The 13,201-nt window shown below is 36.0% G+C and overlaps 1 protein-coding gene across 5 annotated transcripts in view; it reads right to left on the reverse strand.

Moving 5' to 3' along the window:
- Positions 1 to 1,903: 1,903 nt before the first annotated feature.
- Positions 1,904 to 13,201, reverse strand: part of SYT14 (synaptotagmin 14) — a 93,290-nt gene continuing 81,992 nt past the window's right edge. For 3 of the 5 annotated variants that reach the window (XM_052806204.1, XM_052806202.1, XM_052806199.1), the window contains 2 exons: positions 12,761 to 12,817; positions 1,904 to 11,616 (listed from right to left, as the gene is read on the reverse strand). In XM_052806204.1, the coding sequence (XP_052662164.1) occupies positions 11,303 to 11,616; positions 12,761 to 12,817 (371 nt within the window). In that variant the 3' untranslated portion in view covers positions 1,904 to 11,302. The remainder of the gene's footprint in view (positions 11,617 to 12,760; positions 12,818 to 13,201) is intronic. The other 2 variants (XM_052806203.1, XM_052806201.1) reach the window with 1 other exon arrangement.

Here is a 13,201-nt window from a genome sequence, read left to right on the forward strand (position 1 = left end):
AAGATGATTTGAAGTTTTCTTATTTCCCACTAGCAAAATTAAAAGCAGAATGTCATTTTTTCATAATGCAATGAAATAATATGAAAGGCTATGAAGGGAGATTTTATTCTACCTCTAAAATACACATCTTAGTTCAACATGCTCTTACAATTTGACAAGAGGATTTTCATTATTAATAAGATTAAATGTAAGGCTTCTAATTAAGTAGAAAACAAATCAGTGTAAACTACACTCAGAACACACAAACCTATTAGGTTTTGAATTTAATAATAAATCATTTATCTAAAGCACAGCTGATTTGTTGCATGATCTTACTTGATAAGACTTTATTTCATTTCTGCATTTTTTGCTTCCTTCTATCCTTACTATTCTTAATGGTGATACAAGAGCAAATTTCTTCTTTCAAATCCCTATGCTGAAATGTAGCTACACAAAATGATTAGCAGGTAACAAAATGCCTTAGTAGTGGTCTCATTAATTTTGGGGAAGTAGAGTAATTTACGAGTAAAATGAAATGTCTAATATGAATCAAACACTAAATTAGAACTGCTCTGCTGGACTGTAAAAACAAAAATACTAGAGAAAGAAAATGCATGCTACAAATTTCAGCAGGAAAAATGCTAAATAGCCCTTACCCACAGGAGTTTTTGGAAACAATTAACTACTGACTTCAAAGTGATTTTAAATACTACCTAATGTGGAATTTGCCACATGAAGACAACTATTCAGAGAAAACCTTTGACAGGTGAAGATGTATCTGCATAGAAGTGATGTAACTGGGCTCTACCTGTCTGAAGCAATTACTGTTGCACAACAAACTATTTAACAACTATGAGCATTACATGTAACACTGCTCAGCTACATGCATGAAACATGGGTGACTGAAAGGTGCCACACATGCAGTTGAAAGCTGAATTTGACTCCCATGTATATTAACTCTTTTCTGTGGTCTTTGAGTAGAAAATGGCTGTTCATAAATGGTGAACAACTATCGCCCTACAGATAATGTACCTATTTCACTTATTCTGCCATGTTTTCACAGCTTCATAAATCCTCAGTTTTTAAACAAATATCTAATAGTTCATATTATCACTTTTTAATAGATCTCATAATCTGGAGAAAAACATTTGTGGTTTTTTTTTTTTTTTTCTGATAGACAAAATGGTATGAAATCTTGATGATTGATGACATCTTCTAAAGAATTTGGTGGACACAACTTAAGTGCTCCTCTCGAAATTTCTCAAGTACCAAATATGTATCAGTCTCCATATGGAACGACAAGTTATTTTTAAGTGTATAGCCTTTTGAAAATGCCAGCCTTAACAGCAGCAAGTACCATGTTATCTTATCTGCAGAAGTCCTAGGATTTGCACAGATGATGAGGATGGGTCCAGATGATCAGGATCGTATAGCAAAGAAATGTACCCCTCTCTCTACTTTCATCTGGTGAAAGTCACTGGGCTATGCTCCTTTCATCTGCAGAAATGGGAAGAAATGAGACAAGCTTTTTATACTAAGTCTTCCTACCTTTAGGATAGGAAAAACATGCCTTAATTGTTGTAACAATTCTTTTTTTCATGTATGCTAATATGTATTAAAATGTACATCTTAAAGCAGAGCTGCCCTGAGAGCCCAGAAAGCTTTTTTTCTAATATGTACCACAAAAATCATTAGAGGATAATATAGAAGATCTAAGCTGGGTCATAGTAAAAATTGTAACTGTTACTTACAGAAAGTGTTCTTTCATGTTTAAATCAAATCTCAATTATTCAGCCTACTTATTCCTTAGAAAGTGGAAGTGAAGCATAAATATGTTAGATGAGACCTTTTCTGAGAAATATATGTGCGACAAAGAAGCAGAGGGAATCGCAGATGACCCCAGAAGAAAACTGTATAAAGTCAATCAGAACGATCACCTGAGTGTGTCTTTATTTGCCTGTATACACATCATATTTGTCAGAACATTATCACACTGGTTAATTTAAAATTCTCTAAGTAGAAGATTTATGACATCAACAAAGACTGTGAGGAACAGAAAGAGAACTGGGGAAACTTAGGAAATTTGGAAACGGAGCCAAAAAGTGTCCAAGGGCTAGGATTAGTTAGCTTGCCAAGATAAAAAAGTTTTTCTTTTTAACACAGACAGCAGTTCAAATGGTTGACCAAGCCTTACTATCTTCTAAACAGTGAAGTCTATTACATTTGTTTACGATCTAATGAATTCCAAAGTAAAGTGACAACAACCGGTTTTAAAAGTGATTTTTCCTTTTTTTTTTGAGTACTTTCCAGCCATTAAGTTCACATGCAAAAAGCTGATTCCATGTACAGAAAATACTTTGAAATAACCAAAGGATACCCATTCCAGTCCTCAAACTGACAAAAATACATTTCACAGAGTAATCAATACAAATAGAGCAAACAAAATACAAAATCACGGCTGCAAAGCTTCAGATATGCAAAATGACTATTTTAATGTTGTGACAGATCCATGATTTGAAAACATACTATAGCATGTTTTAAGCAAACTAACATGGGATTATAGTTACCCGTGCTGTACAGGTAAATATAACTAAAAACAGCTGGTGGCATTCTGCCTCTCCCCAAAATCAGGGGATGTGTAATGGGATGCGTATGCTGGAAGTCCAGCTTTTTTTACAAAAAGAGAACTGACAACGTTAAACTAACCTTGCATACTGGAAACCCTCAAGATTAATATACAGTAGCACAAAATGATAAAAGTAGGTTTTTGCTAGGTAATAATAAAGAAAACAAAATAAGTATCTGACAACACACAACTGGAGATACTGTAGATACAATGTGACACTTAATTATAAACCCCTCTGGGGATTTACAATCTGACACCCAATATGCAGATCTGCACATTCGTCGCCAGAACTCCCGTCTTCACCTGCTGTGGACTGAAATGCCATGAAACATATGTCTTCATCTGGATTATAATGACAGTTTCAAAGTCCTAAGACTTTAATAAGCTGCATAAACAGTTGCAAACAGTCATTTGCTCTAATTATGTTACTGTCAAAATGTAAAAAAAAAAATTTTAGAGAATTTTAATTACTGCTTATTCAACTTAAAAACGTAGAGAAAAGAAAAGCAGCTCAAGGAATTCTGAAAATAGGGGTAAATTCAGTCACGGACATGAGCTAGGGGCTCCAAGGTTCTGTACAGAAATGAAAGTATGAAAACAAAATAAGCAAATTCAAGAAAGGAAATGAGCACTGATATTTCACCTCTAAAAACTTTAGTAAAAATGCTTTTTTTAAAATGCATATAAGTAGGAGCATGGTTGATAACATGACTGCAATATAGCCATTTTCTACAATCTTTGATTGATATATAAAAATAATTCTCTGAGTTCTGTGCCAAACAGGACTTGCAAATATAACCTATTCCCATTAAAACTGTGCTTGGTGTCTTAAATGTTTAAGGCTATACATGCACTGAAATTTAAGGAATTTCAAGTTGGAACAGTAGTTGAAAACTGTGTTATATTACATAAATTACACAATGAAGGGATACTGGTAGGAAATGTACATACAATGCAGCATGAGTCGGTTTCTGTAAGACCAGCATACACTAGACAATTATATAATATCAGAACTTCAGACACAGAAAAGCCAAATCTGTTCCCAAAGTTGCACACTTCAGTTATAGGTATAAAATGGGTAAAACAAGCTAACTGGACAGCACTGCCATATTTTTGCTTGTGATGGGATTTTGATTAAAATGCACAAAGAAATACAACTCAAACACTTTGCTACTGATAACAACAATGCACAACCAGTCAGAAAAGAGGTATCTTGAGTTCTCGGCTGTGAGTCACATTTACAGAAGCCTATTTTGTATTTATTCAAAGAGATCCAGCACATCATTTCTGTCTTTAAGTAATAGCAAGTCCAAACATTATTTGTCCAAAGAATTAGAAACAGACTTGGTTCTTTGGTTAATACCATGTGACTTACATCAGACACAGGAATCAATTAAGAATAAACAGTCGTATGAGGAGGTTTCTTGGAAAGGGGGTGAGGAAGGAAAGGGGAAAACTTCAAATTCAAAGAAATGCATTGTGTTAAACTGAACTGCCATTTGAAACCTCCTGTACTAGGAATAATCAGGTTAAGACATCTCTCCAGTTGCAGTGACATTGCTTACACACCATAACTTTAGTTTCTCTACGTTAGTTTTATACAAAAGAAAGAAGGCACCGACTGCATCGGTGGCATACAGGCAGTATAAAAGTATGCAAGAAAATGCTACATACTGTATATTTCATACTTTTTAAAAATGTGGTGAATGTGTGCTATCTCTATGCAATATAATGCTTCACAAATCCAGTTTCTTATATCCGAATGAAAGAATGAATTAAAATGTGAAACACATTTTCATAATCTTGCTGATAACAGCGCAGTTCAATAGTTGTATTCACTAAGATCAGTTATTAGCTTATAGTCACCAGAAAACAAGTTCAAAATTACTGAAGATCAAGGGAACTATAATCTATAACTATACTTTTGGGACAGAGCTAGCAGCCTTACTCATGACAGATGTCCCGCTAAGAATGGAGAGGAGGCTCAGTTTTACCACTGTTATTCATGTTAATAGTGCCTATCTCTGAGTCATCCTGGAGAAATAGATGGAATTGCTTATAGGGAAAGGTACTACACAACATGAAAGATGTGTGGTTAAACCAGGACCTGGGTAAAAGGCAGTAGGTTCAGGCCCTTAGTCATTGTATTAGCACTTTAGATTGTGTAACAGTGATATAGCTTGCTCATAGAGCATTTAATTTTACATTGTTAAATAATCTTATATAAAAATAGGTAAGAAAGCTCTGTAAGAAAGTATATATACTATAGAAGGAGAAATCTCTCCTTAAAAAAAGCAAAGAAAGGGAAAAATTGAATAAAAGGTTTCACTAGTTACGCTTTGTAATGAAAATCACATTAAAAACAGTTACTGTAAATGAAACAGTACTGAGCACTAATGAACCTTGTGGTTTGCTGGAAAGGACAGCAAACTAGCTGTATAGTAAAAAAAAGATCATTGCTCTATATCCTTTTTTGTAAATATTCCCTAATACATTCAACTGCTTAGAAATTTTCTTAAAATGTCATAATAAGCCATTTGCAAAATTTACTATCAAAACTTGTTCAAAGCCCTGCCCCTTGCTTGCACTATGGCCTAGAGATTACATCTCAAAGCTATAATGCTTCTGGTTAATTCTGTAAATTCATTCAAACTCATGCTTTGGAAATGAACCAAAAGTTATGAAGCAACCCACTTTAGACCCTCAGCATGCAGTGAACATCCACAGGATTTGCAAAACACAGGAAAAAAAAAAAAACTTGATAGAATGGGCAAAACTCTTGTCCTCAGATATAAGAGAAAAAGGATGACATCAACTACATCTCTGAATGTCCATGAGGTATTCCTTCAGTGGTATGGTATTACTGTTTCTGCTCTCCTGAGTAGGGTCCTCAGAGACAGGCAGCTTTTGGAGGCTTTATGCCAGCTCAACCGGTAGATGCTTCCAAGGAAGTGAATGAATTCTTCTTGCTATTAGGCTAGCCCTGCCTATTTTCTGGGCATAGCTGTTTCCCAGTCTTCATTCCTACAGGAGCAATACTACCCACTTTCCTGACTCTTGGCACATTCCTCTGCATAAGGATGTGATTTCTATATTATACCAGCATAAGCCTGCACAGCAAAACCTGATCCAGCGTGTATCAGACCAATTTATTAATTCAGTCACACCATGTTACATTTGAATTAATTAAGCTTGCTAGCATTAATATAATTGTGCCGTATTCAGGTAGGCATAATATAAGCAGATACGTTGGACACGTAAGATTTCTGCATAGTCTGCAGAAAGGAAGAAATCCTGTTTGAACTTAAGGAGGGGCAGTGATAAGTTCTTAAGGCTAAACTAATCTGTGTCACTGTGGGGCAGTTGGTACTCACCCTACTCGCACTCGGCAAATAAACACCATCTGCCCTGCTTACATCTGTAAAATACACTAGGTTAGAAGCCACAGAATGCCCACACAGACCGGTGCTGCTTTGAACGTATAAACTCCCGCAATTCAGATGTCACAGTTTCTCTGAGTAGGGCCCTCTGAGGGCCACAAGGCTCCAAGAGTGGAATCTGAGTCACTGTCGCTGCTACTGCATGAAGCCATCTCTTTTTAATGCTCTCACTCTCAGATGACATCTCTTCATCAGGCATTGATTCACTGACAAGCAAACGCTCCTGTGACTTTCCCCTCAAAAACTACCATCAGAACAAAGTAGTCTGAAATCCAGCTGTGATGCACTACAAATCTGGCAGTTGAGTTAAACAGACCAAAAATACAGAACATTCTTGATGGCTCATTCTAACAATAAACTTTGCTGAATGTTCCAGTTAAAATGATCAAGATGTTTGGGGATTGCTTTAACATTTTTAATATTAAGTTTTAAAAATATTTCAGAAGCTGAGGAAAAGAAGAAATGGAAATAAGAGATGATTAAATAACAAGTTTGTGACACTATCCGGATATTTGGTTTTTTACCTCCATTCATAATTGAAATCACATTTGATTGTGTTGCAGGTGCCATGCTGTACCACTGCTCCAACCTACTGATCCTATTGCACTTCATACTTTCAGGATCAGGCCTACTCTCCTGTTGATGCCCATGGGCTCCTCTCATTAACATTAATGGCAAGCAGACATGCACATCAGTGGGACAATGAAGTGGATGTTTAGCTGTTACTGAGAATTCAGCTTCAGGAGGAAGTCAGTCTGCCCTACAAGTGACAAGCCGTAATTTTAAAGACTGCTTTAAACAGGACAGCTTTTTTTCCCTCCAGAAAAGTGTGATGAGTAAGTAAAGGGCTCCATACAACTCTCAGTTAAATGAAAGGGCATTCTGCTGTTAGTTTCAAGTTGGAACAGCTCAGGCCAAAAGGCTTCCCCTCAAACCTCTTTCTTTGATTTTACCGCAGACTTTTCGTTAGAACTTGTATGTGTAATAGCGATCTGTATTCAATTCCTACATGAAAATGTCTCCTTCAAAGAAAAAAGTTTTCTTCTTCTGCTTCACTACATTAAAACTGATGGTTTGCATTTCAGAACTCTTAGGAAGTTGGACAGGTCCCAGAAATTTTGCACCAGTACCTTACTGTAACAGGTGCAGAGTGCCCGTGACTTCTAAGGTCCAGAGACTGCCACAGACAGCTTCTCAGGGTGCTGGGGAGTTTGCAGGAGCAAGTTAGAGAGAAGAGAGAATAAATCAGTAACACAAACACAAATTTTAGACCACAAAAAAAAAATTGCTCCAAAGGTATGAAAAATAGGAAGGTACTGATGCTGGCACTGCATGTGCCTTCAGGAATGGTTGCAAAAATTTACAGGTGAAAATACCTCCTACAGTAAATGCCATAAAATCTGTTTTCAGCTCAAGTGTTCTCTTAATTGATAAACAATGTTCAGCTCCCGTAAGACCATATATATTCATCCCAAGGGCTCACCGTATTTCGAAATCTAATTACTAATGAGGTTAGAGGATCTCAATCAGATTTAGAAATTACGTCATATTTCTCCAGGAGCAGATCTTACGCCTTGCCTAACTTCTGCCTTTGCAGCCAGACCTCACAGTGTGGTTATGACATGGATGTCTTAAGTCCTGAGCATGAGGCAGCACCACGGGGACCAAGCTTTGCATCTTACCAGTATTATCCTCCTTCCTTGTGCCACCTGGCTGAACGGGGAACAGAAGTATGGCTGTGCTGACTCCTTGCCTCCATGCATGTGGGAGGCAGCGATGTCCTGCAGGTGCTGTACCACCTCTCATCCTTATGCGCAGTGATTTCATGCTTGTCTGTACTGCCCTTCACCATCTTGCCCTTACCACAGAAAGGAACTAACCAACTTTTTCATATTTGTAATACTTCAAGAAGACCTATGTGGAATGTTCTAAATATTAAAACAAACAGATCATATGCAGAAAGGATGCAATATTTTCAAGAATAGAATCTGTAAGAACATCACTGTTCTATAATTATTTAAGGCTACACTGACAGGAAACAGATTCAGTTCAAGAACTGTAATCTCTACATGGTATATTGGCACACAGAAAAGTAATTTGATAAACTCTTCCAAGTACTTACTGTACTTTTGAACAAAGGTAAACACAAAGAGCTATAAAAAAACTCTGAGGAAAATACAAATGCCTCTAATTTGTTTCCAATACTTTGTTCTTTAGAAATTCTGTTCCATGCTTAAGACCTAACTGAATGCACAAAACCACACTGTATGTATAAGCCCTTATGCAGGGTTTAAAAAACCCCAGTATCTAAAGGCAGATTTCAAATACAAAAGTAAAGGTTTGCATAAAGCAATAAGAAAAAACAAAATTACAAACAAATCATAAGAATGGGATCTAGGAAGAAAAAACAACATGACAGCTATTGATACTACAACTAATTCATAAAAATCCCAGGGTGAATCCAATTATTGGTGTGACTGGTTTTGCATGGCAAATCCATATTCTACTGCCTCAAAATGACACATTCATTTCCATTCTTTATACATCCAGTTCCCACCCTTTTTACAGTACAAAACCAAGTAAGCCAAACCTGCTTCTGTGAAGCACAGACTGGATCTGGACACCTTGGGAAAAGTCACATGATCTAGAAAGAGATTCCTCTCCCCAAATGTGCCCAACACAGACTACTATAAAACTCTGCTGTGTCTAAATTAAGATTTCAGTGTCTTAGAAATCTGAATGGTTTCATGTAAAACTGAAGCAATGGAACCTACAAACAGAAACCCAAGTCATGACACAGTTTAGTTTAGTTTGGTTCTGTAAGAGGTTATTTGCTGCACCTTCCAAACTGACTTCTTCATCTGTTCGATGGTGATGTTAAGTATATTCTCCACTGGAATTAATTTGCTCAGTTCTTGCTGTTAAATACTGTACCTTATTTTATAAAGCAAAACCTGTACAAAGAGACAACCATCAAGAGAAAACTTTCAGCTTTAGGAAAGAGCATCCAAATATCCGCAAACAGAATGAGTAAAAACACTTCCACATCCATTGAAAAATTCCTTTTGAACAGCTTCTAAGTCAGTGTTTCTATTATATGGAAAGCTGAAAGGATTGGGAAAATCTGAGCATTTTCCTTATGCATATAAAATTAATGTTGATTTTTTATTAAATTCTACACTCAATATTACATTTCACAACAAAAAGGACTGAAAGAGACAACCTGTATTGTATTACTGCAAGACCATTCCTGTTTAAAGAAAGTTTTTGTATAATTTGTATTTAGTAAATAAAGCTTCTGTAAGTGAAGCAGCAGCACAATACCAGAAAAAAAAAAAAAAAGGCCTGTAATAACATTTTAAATCTTTAAATCAATAAAAAACTGAAAGCCTGGCTCTGCAAATAAACCCCTCAAATGACACCAAATAAACCAAGAAGTGGAATTACAATATCATTTAAAAAGGACTTAATGAAATTGTTAAATAGTGTGAGAATTTGAGAACCATGTGAAATATCTTTATTATAGCATACTCACTGTCTCCAATCCCACTGTACTTGACTGTCTGTATACCCTAAAGCCAGAACTGTTCACAAGTATTATAAATAAATTCAAGAGAAAAACATTTGTCCTAATGAGAATGCTCTAGACTACCACTAATTCTCTCAACAAAACCCCAAACGTCACTATTCAACCCACCAAGTGATACAACAGTCAGTGAAGTCCTATGTTAGTAAGACATCACAATCATTTGTAAGAAAAAAACTGCTTGCTTTCCAGATAGCAACAATTAAAAGTAAATGAAACTTATAATTAGAGGCAAAAAGAATATTTGAATTGGGAAGCTTTTCAAAAATATGTTTCCTCAATAATCCACAATTTCAGTAATATGAATTAGATTCAGCAGTCAGTAAACTAGCGCGATTCCAGTTAAAGTATTTGGGACAAATAGGAATCTCAGAAGCACAGATATTTCCTTAATTTCGGTGGAAGCCATGAATGTTTATCTGATGGCAAACTTTCTTGTGATACTGTGGCTTCTCAATTGTGTCATTAGAAAGCTGTGTTTCCCAACTTGAATGTAAGCAAAGCAAACTTCTATTTTGGGTGTGAACATTCATTCAATTGCTGGCAAATCACTAGAAAAATAACTTAGTGATGTTCTCTTCTGCAAGAAGAAAGGTAAAAACTCCTGGTCTGCTCTCTACTTCCAAACAACAGCATACGGTAATCCCTAAAACAGCTCAGAAGAGACTCCAACAGATACCTATTTCAACCAAAGCCACAGTATTTCACATTCATTCGGAGTAGTTCAACTGCTTCCACTTCCTTCACAGTCTTTCAACCTAACTTCCAACTGCTGATATTTTAAATAAATTCGTATCAATTTGTTTAATGAAAATATATTTTAGTAAAGTCGTGCTCTATGAGCTTCCTACATTGGAATACATGAATACAGGAAGTGCTTTCAACAGAAAGTTACATAGTTCTACAGTACAACCTGTCTAAGGAGATTTGGAAGGGACCAAACTAATGATCTGGTCTCTTTGGATTAGGCAGAAGTACAGGCAAGAGGGAAAAACCCAATTTATGCCATATATAGAGCTCGTTCCTGTCACAGATTGAAGAAACATTAGTTTGATGTCAAGGTTCACCCGATGCCCAAATGCTAGTATTTTTCAAACCAACTGCATATCAAAAAATGAAAACTTACTTGTACTAGGCTCCTGGAAAGAAACTCAGTGTAAAACAACAGTATATACATATTAGCTATATTACTAAGTGTTCTCCACCGGTGGTTTTTTTTTCTTTTGCTCTACAGATCATTAACTTTTTCTCAAAGTGCAAATTATTGACCTTTAATCTGAATGCAGGCAGGTCAGAAGCTACAGTATTAGAGCAATACAAAAAGTACACAAGGAGGAGCTTACATTAATTTGGAGAACCTTACATAAAATGTTTCTAAATTGAAAACCACAAAACAAACCCAAACAAATACAGCATCAGGTGGATGGGGGAGAGACCGCTAACATATCTGTGTACAGCAAGGCTTCTCTGACACTAAGGAAGTGTCTGACACTAAGTGAAGATTATATATTAAATCCCGCCATTTGCATGTTGTGCGTTCTTTACAACGGAATGTTGACCTCAATTTTCGTTTTTTACTTCCACAACAAATCTGTTGATTGTGACTGGGGATGATCATCTTCTTGAGAGACCAAACTCCCTTAAAACCATGACTGCACTTTGTACTGTCCATTATGATTCTAGTAAAGTATGCCATCTACATACTTGCTGTCCTTTAGATTCTTTCATTTCAGTCCAGTGATTGAGTTCATCTTCTCCTGAGCTGTTGAGACCTAAGGAAATCCACCCTATCATCTCTTTTCGTTTCATGCTGCGCTTATTATATACAGACAGTATGAGCGTCACATCTGAAAGCTGAAACAGTGCCACTTGGAAAACGAAGGTTTCTTTATATACTGGATTTGGCTGCCCTCGGCGGATTGAAGTTTTGCATTTGGACATCTCTTGCCCCATCGAGTTCAACAGTGTTAACTTAACATAGGTATCTACAAAATAAATCATATTTTGGAATGTCAGATATCTTAGAACAAAAGTTTCTGAGAATGAGATATTTACAAGATAGAAGGATATGGAGTATACCAGGCTGACTGAACACAGCTTAGTTTAGACACATGGAAAGATGACAAGTAAGCAAAATTATAACAAACACACTAACAAATTAACTAGCTTCAGTACTATGTAAATGGATTAATTTAAAGGTATACCTCATAATCCTCTTCCCCTCGACCCCCCTTATTTGTTCTAAACAAACTTAAATTGCATTAACACTTAGCAAGCTCCAACTAGCACAACACTGTAAAGCATACCACTGAATTTTCAGAGAATAAGAATAAACGAAGTGGAATGAAGGCAACTAATGAAGAGAAAAAAAATAACGCTGATACGCAGTGATGATATCAAAACAGCCAGAATGAAATGTTTAAGAATAATCTCTGCATGGATGTGGTTCCCACTTTGGGCTTTTCGATTTTATTTATTTTAAAGACCAAAATGTAGCAAAGTGTATTCAAAGGTGGAAGTTTACAGAATAAAAAAACCCTCTTAATTCCTAGATTCATGAAGGAATAAATTTAATACACCTTTAAAGAGAAGTATGTTTTTGCATAATTCAGGATGGTTGTTTAAAATACAGCTTGTACAGTGCTCTTAGGAAGTACGTTTAAGAAGCTGATTCAAGTAAACGTGGTTAGCACACACTGGGTGCTAGTATTTGGGTAGAAACCCTTATTTTTAAAGCTCTGTTTTCATTTGACTAGGAGCAGCAAGCCATTCTCCTGCAGAAGGATGCGCATTTCATGAAGTTAACTGATTTTAAGAAATATTAAACTGTATAAAACCATCTGGTGTTTCACTCTTTATTCCTGTAATATTCATGTTAATGAATAATATTATTAAAAGATTGGAGTTTATGTAATAGAAACACATCGAATATTTTCACTTTGCAGGTACACTGAAATCCCAACATCCATAATCAGAGATAAATGCAACTTTTGCATTAGAGAGTGCCACAAATATTAAACATATAGTTTTATAAACCAGTATGGTAGGCAGCCGTGGATAGCTTTACTGCTGGCAAGTTTTCTTTTGCATGAAAAAGACAACATCCAATTAGTTTCTGCAGGAACTCACCTCGGATTATATAAACCTGTCCACCTATCAAGTGTTTTAGACAACAGAACAGTCCGTCTGACAACAGGGGGTGGAAAGCAGTAAAAGAAATAATGACCAGATGTCAATAGTTGGGTGAGAGAGGATCAAAGGTTAAAGTTTAAGAGGAAACACTATTCACTGGAGTGGAAGAACACAAAACCTTAGCAGCATAGATCAGAAGAAGGATTGAACAAAAGGATTGTTGGGTAAAATTTAATGAAATGAAAATTTTGTGCAGTTTTTGTGTAATCTTTAACAAAAATTACACCACTTACATAATGAGTTATCTTAGCACTAATAGCTACTGGGTTCTACAGCACACTTAACATAGAAAGAACCATGCAAACAATTAGATTATAGAAGACTGGGTAAAAATCACTGTATCCTTTTTATCAAACCTTATGCTTTTTCATGCAAACT

This window comes from Harpia harpyja, chromosome 13 (assembly GCF_026419915.1).
Source record: "Harpia harpyja isolate bHarHar1 chromosome 13, bHarHar1 primary haplotype, whole genome shotgun sequence".
In the NCBI taxonomy this organism is placed as follows: domain Eukaryota; kingdom Metazoa; phylum Chordata; class Aves; order Accipitriformes; family Accipitridae; genus Harpia; species Harpia harpyja.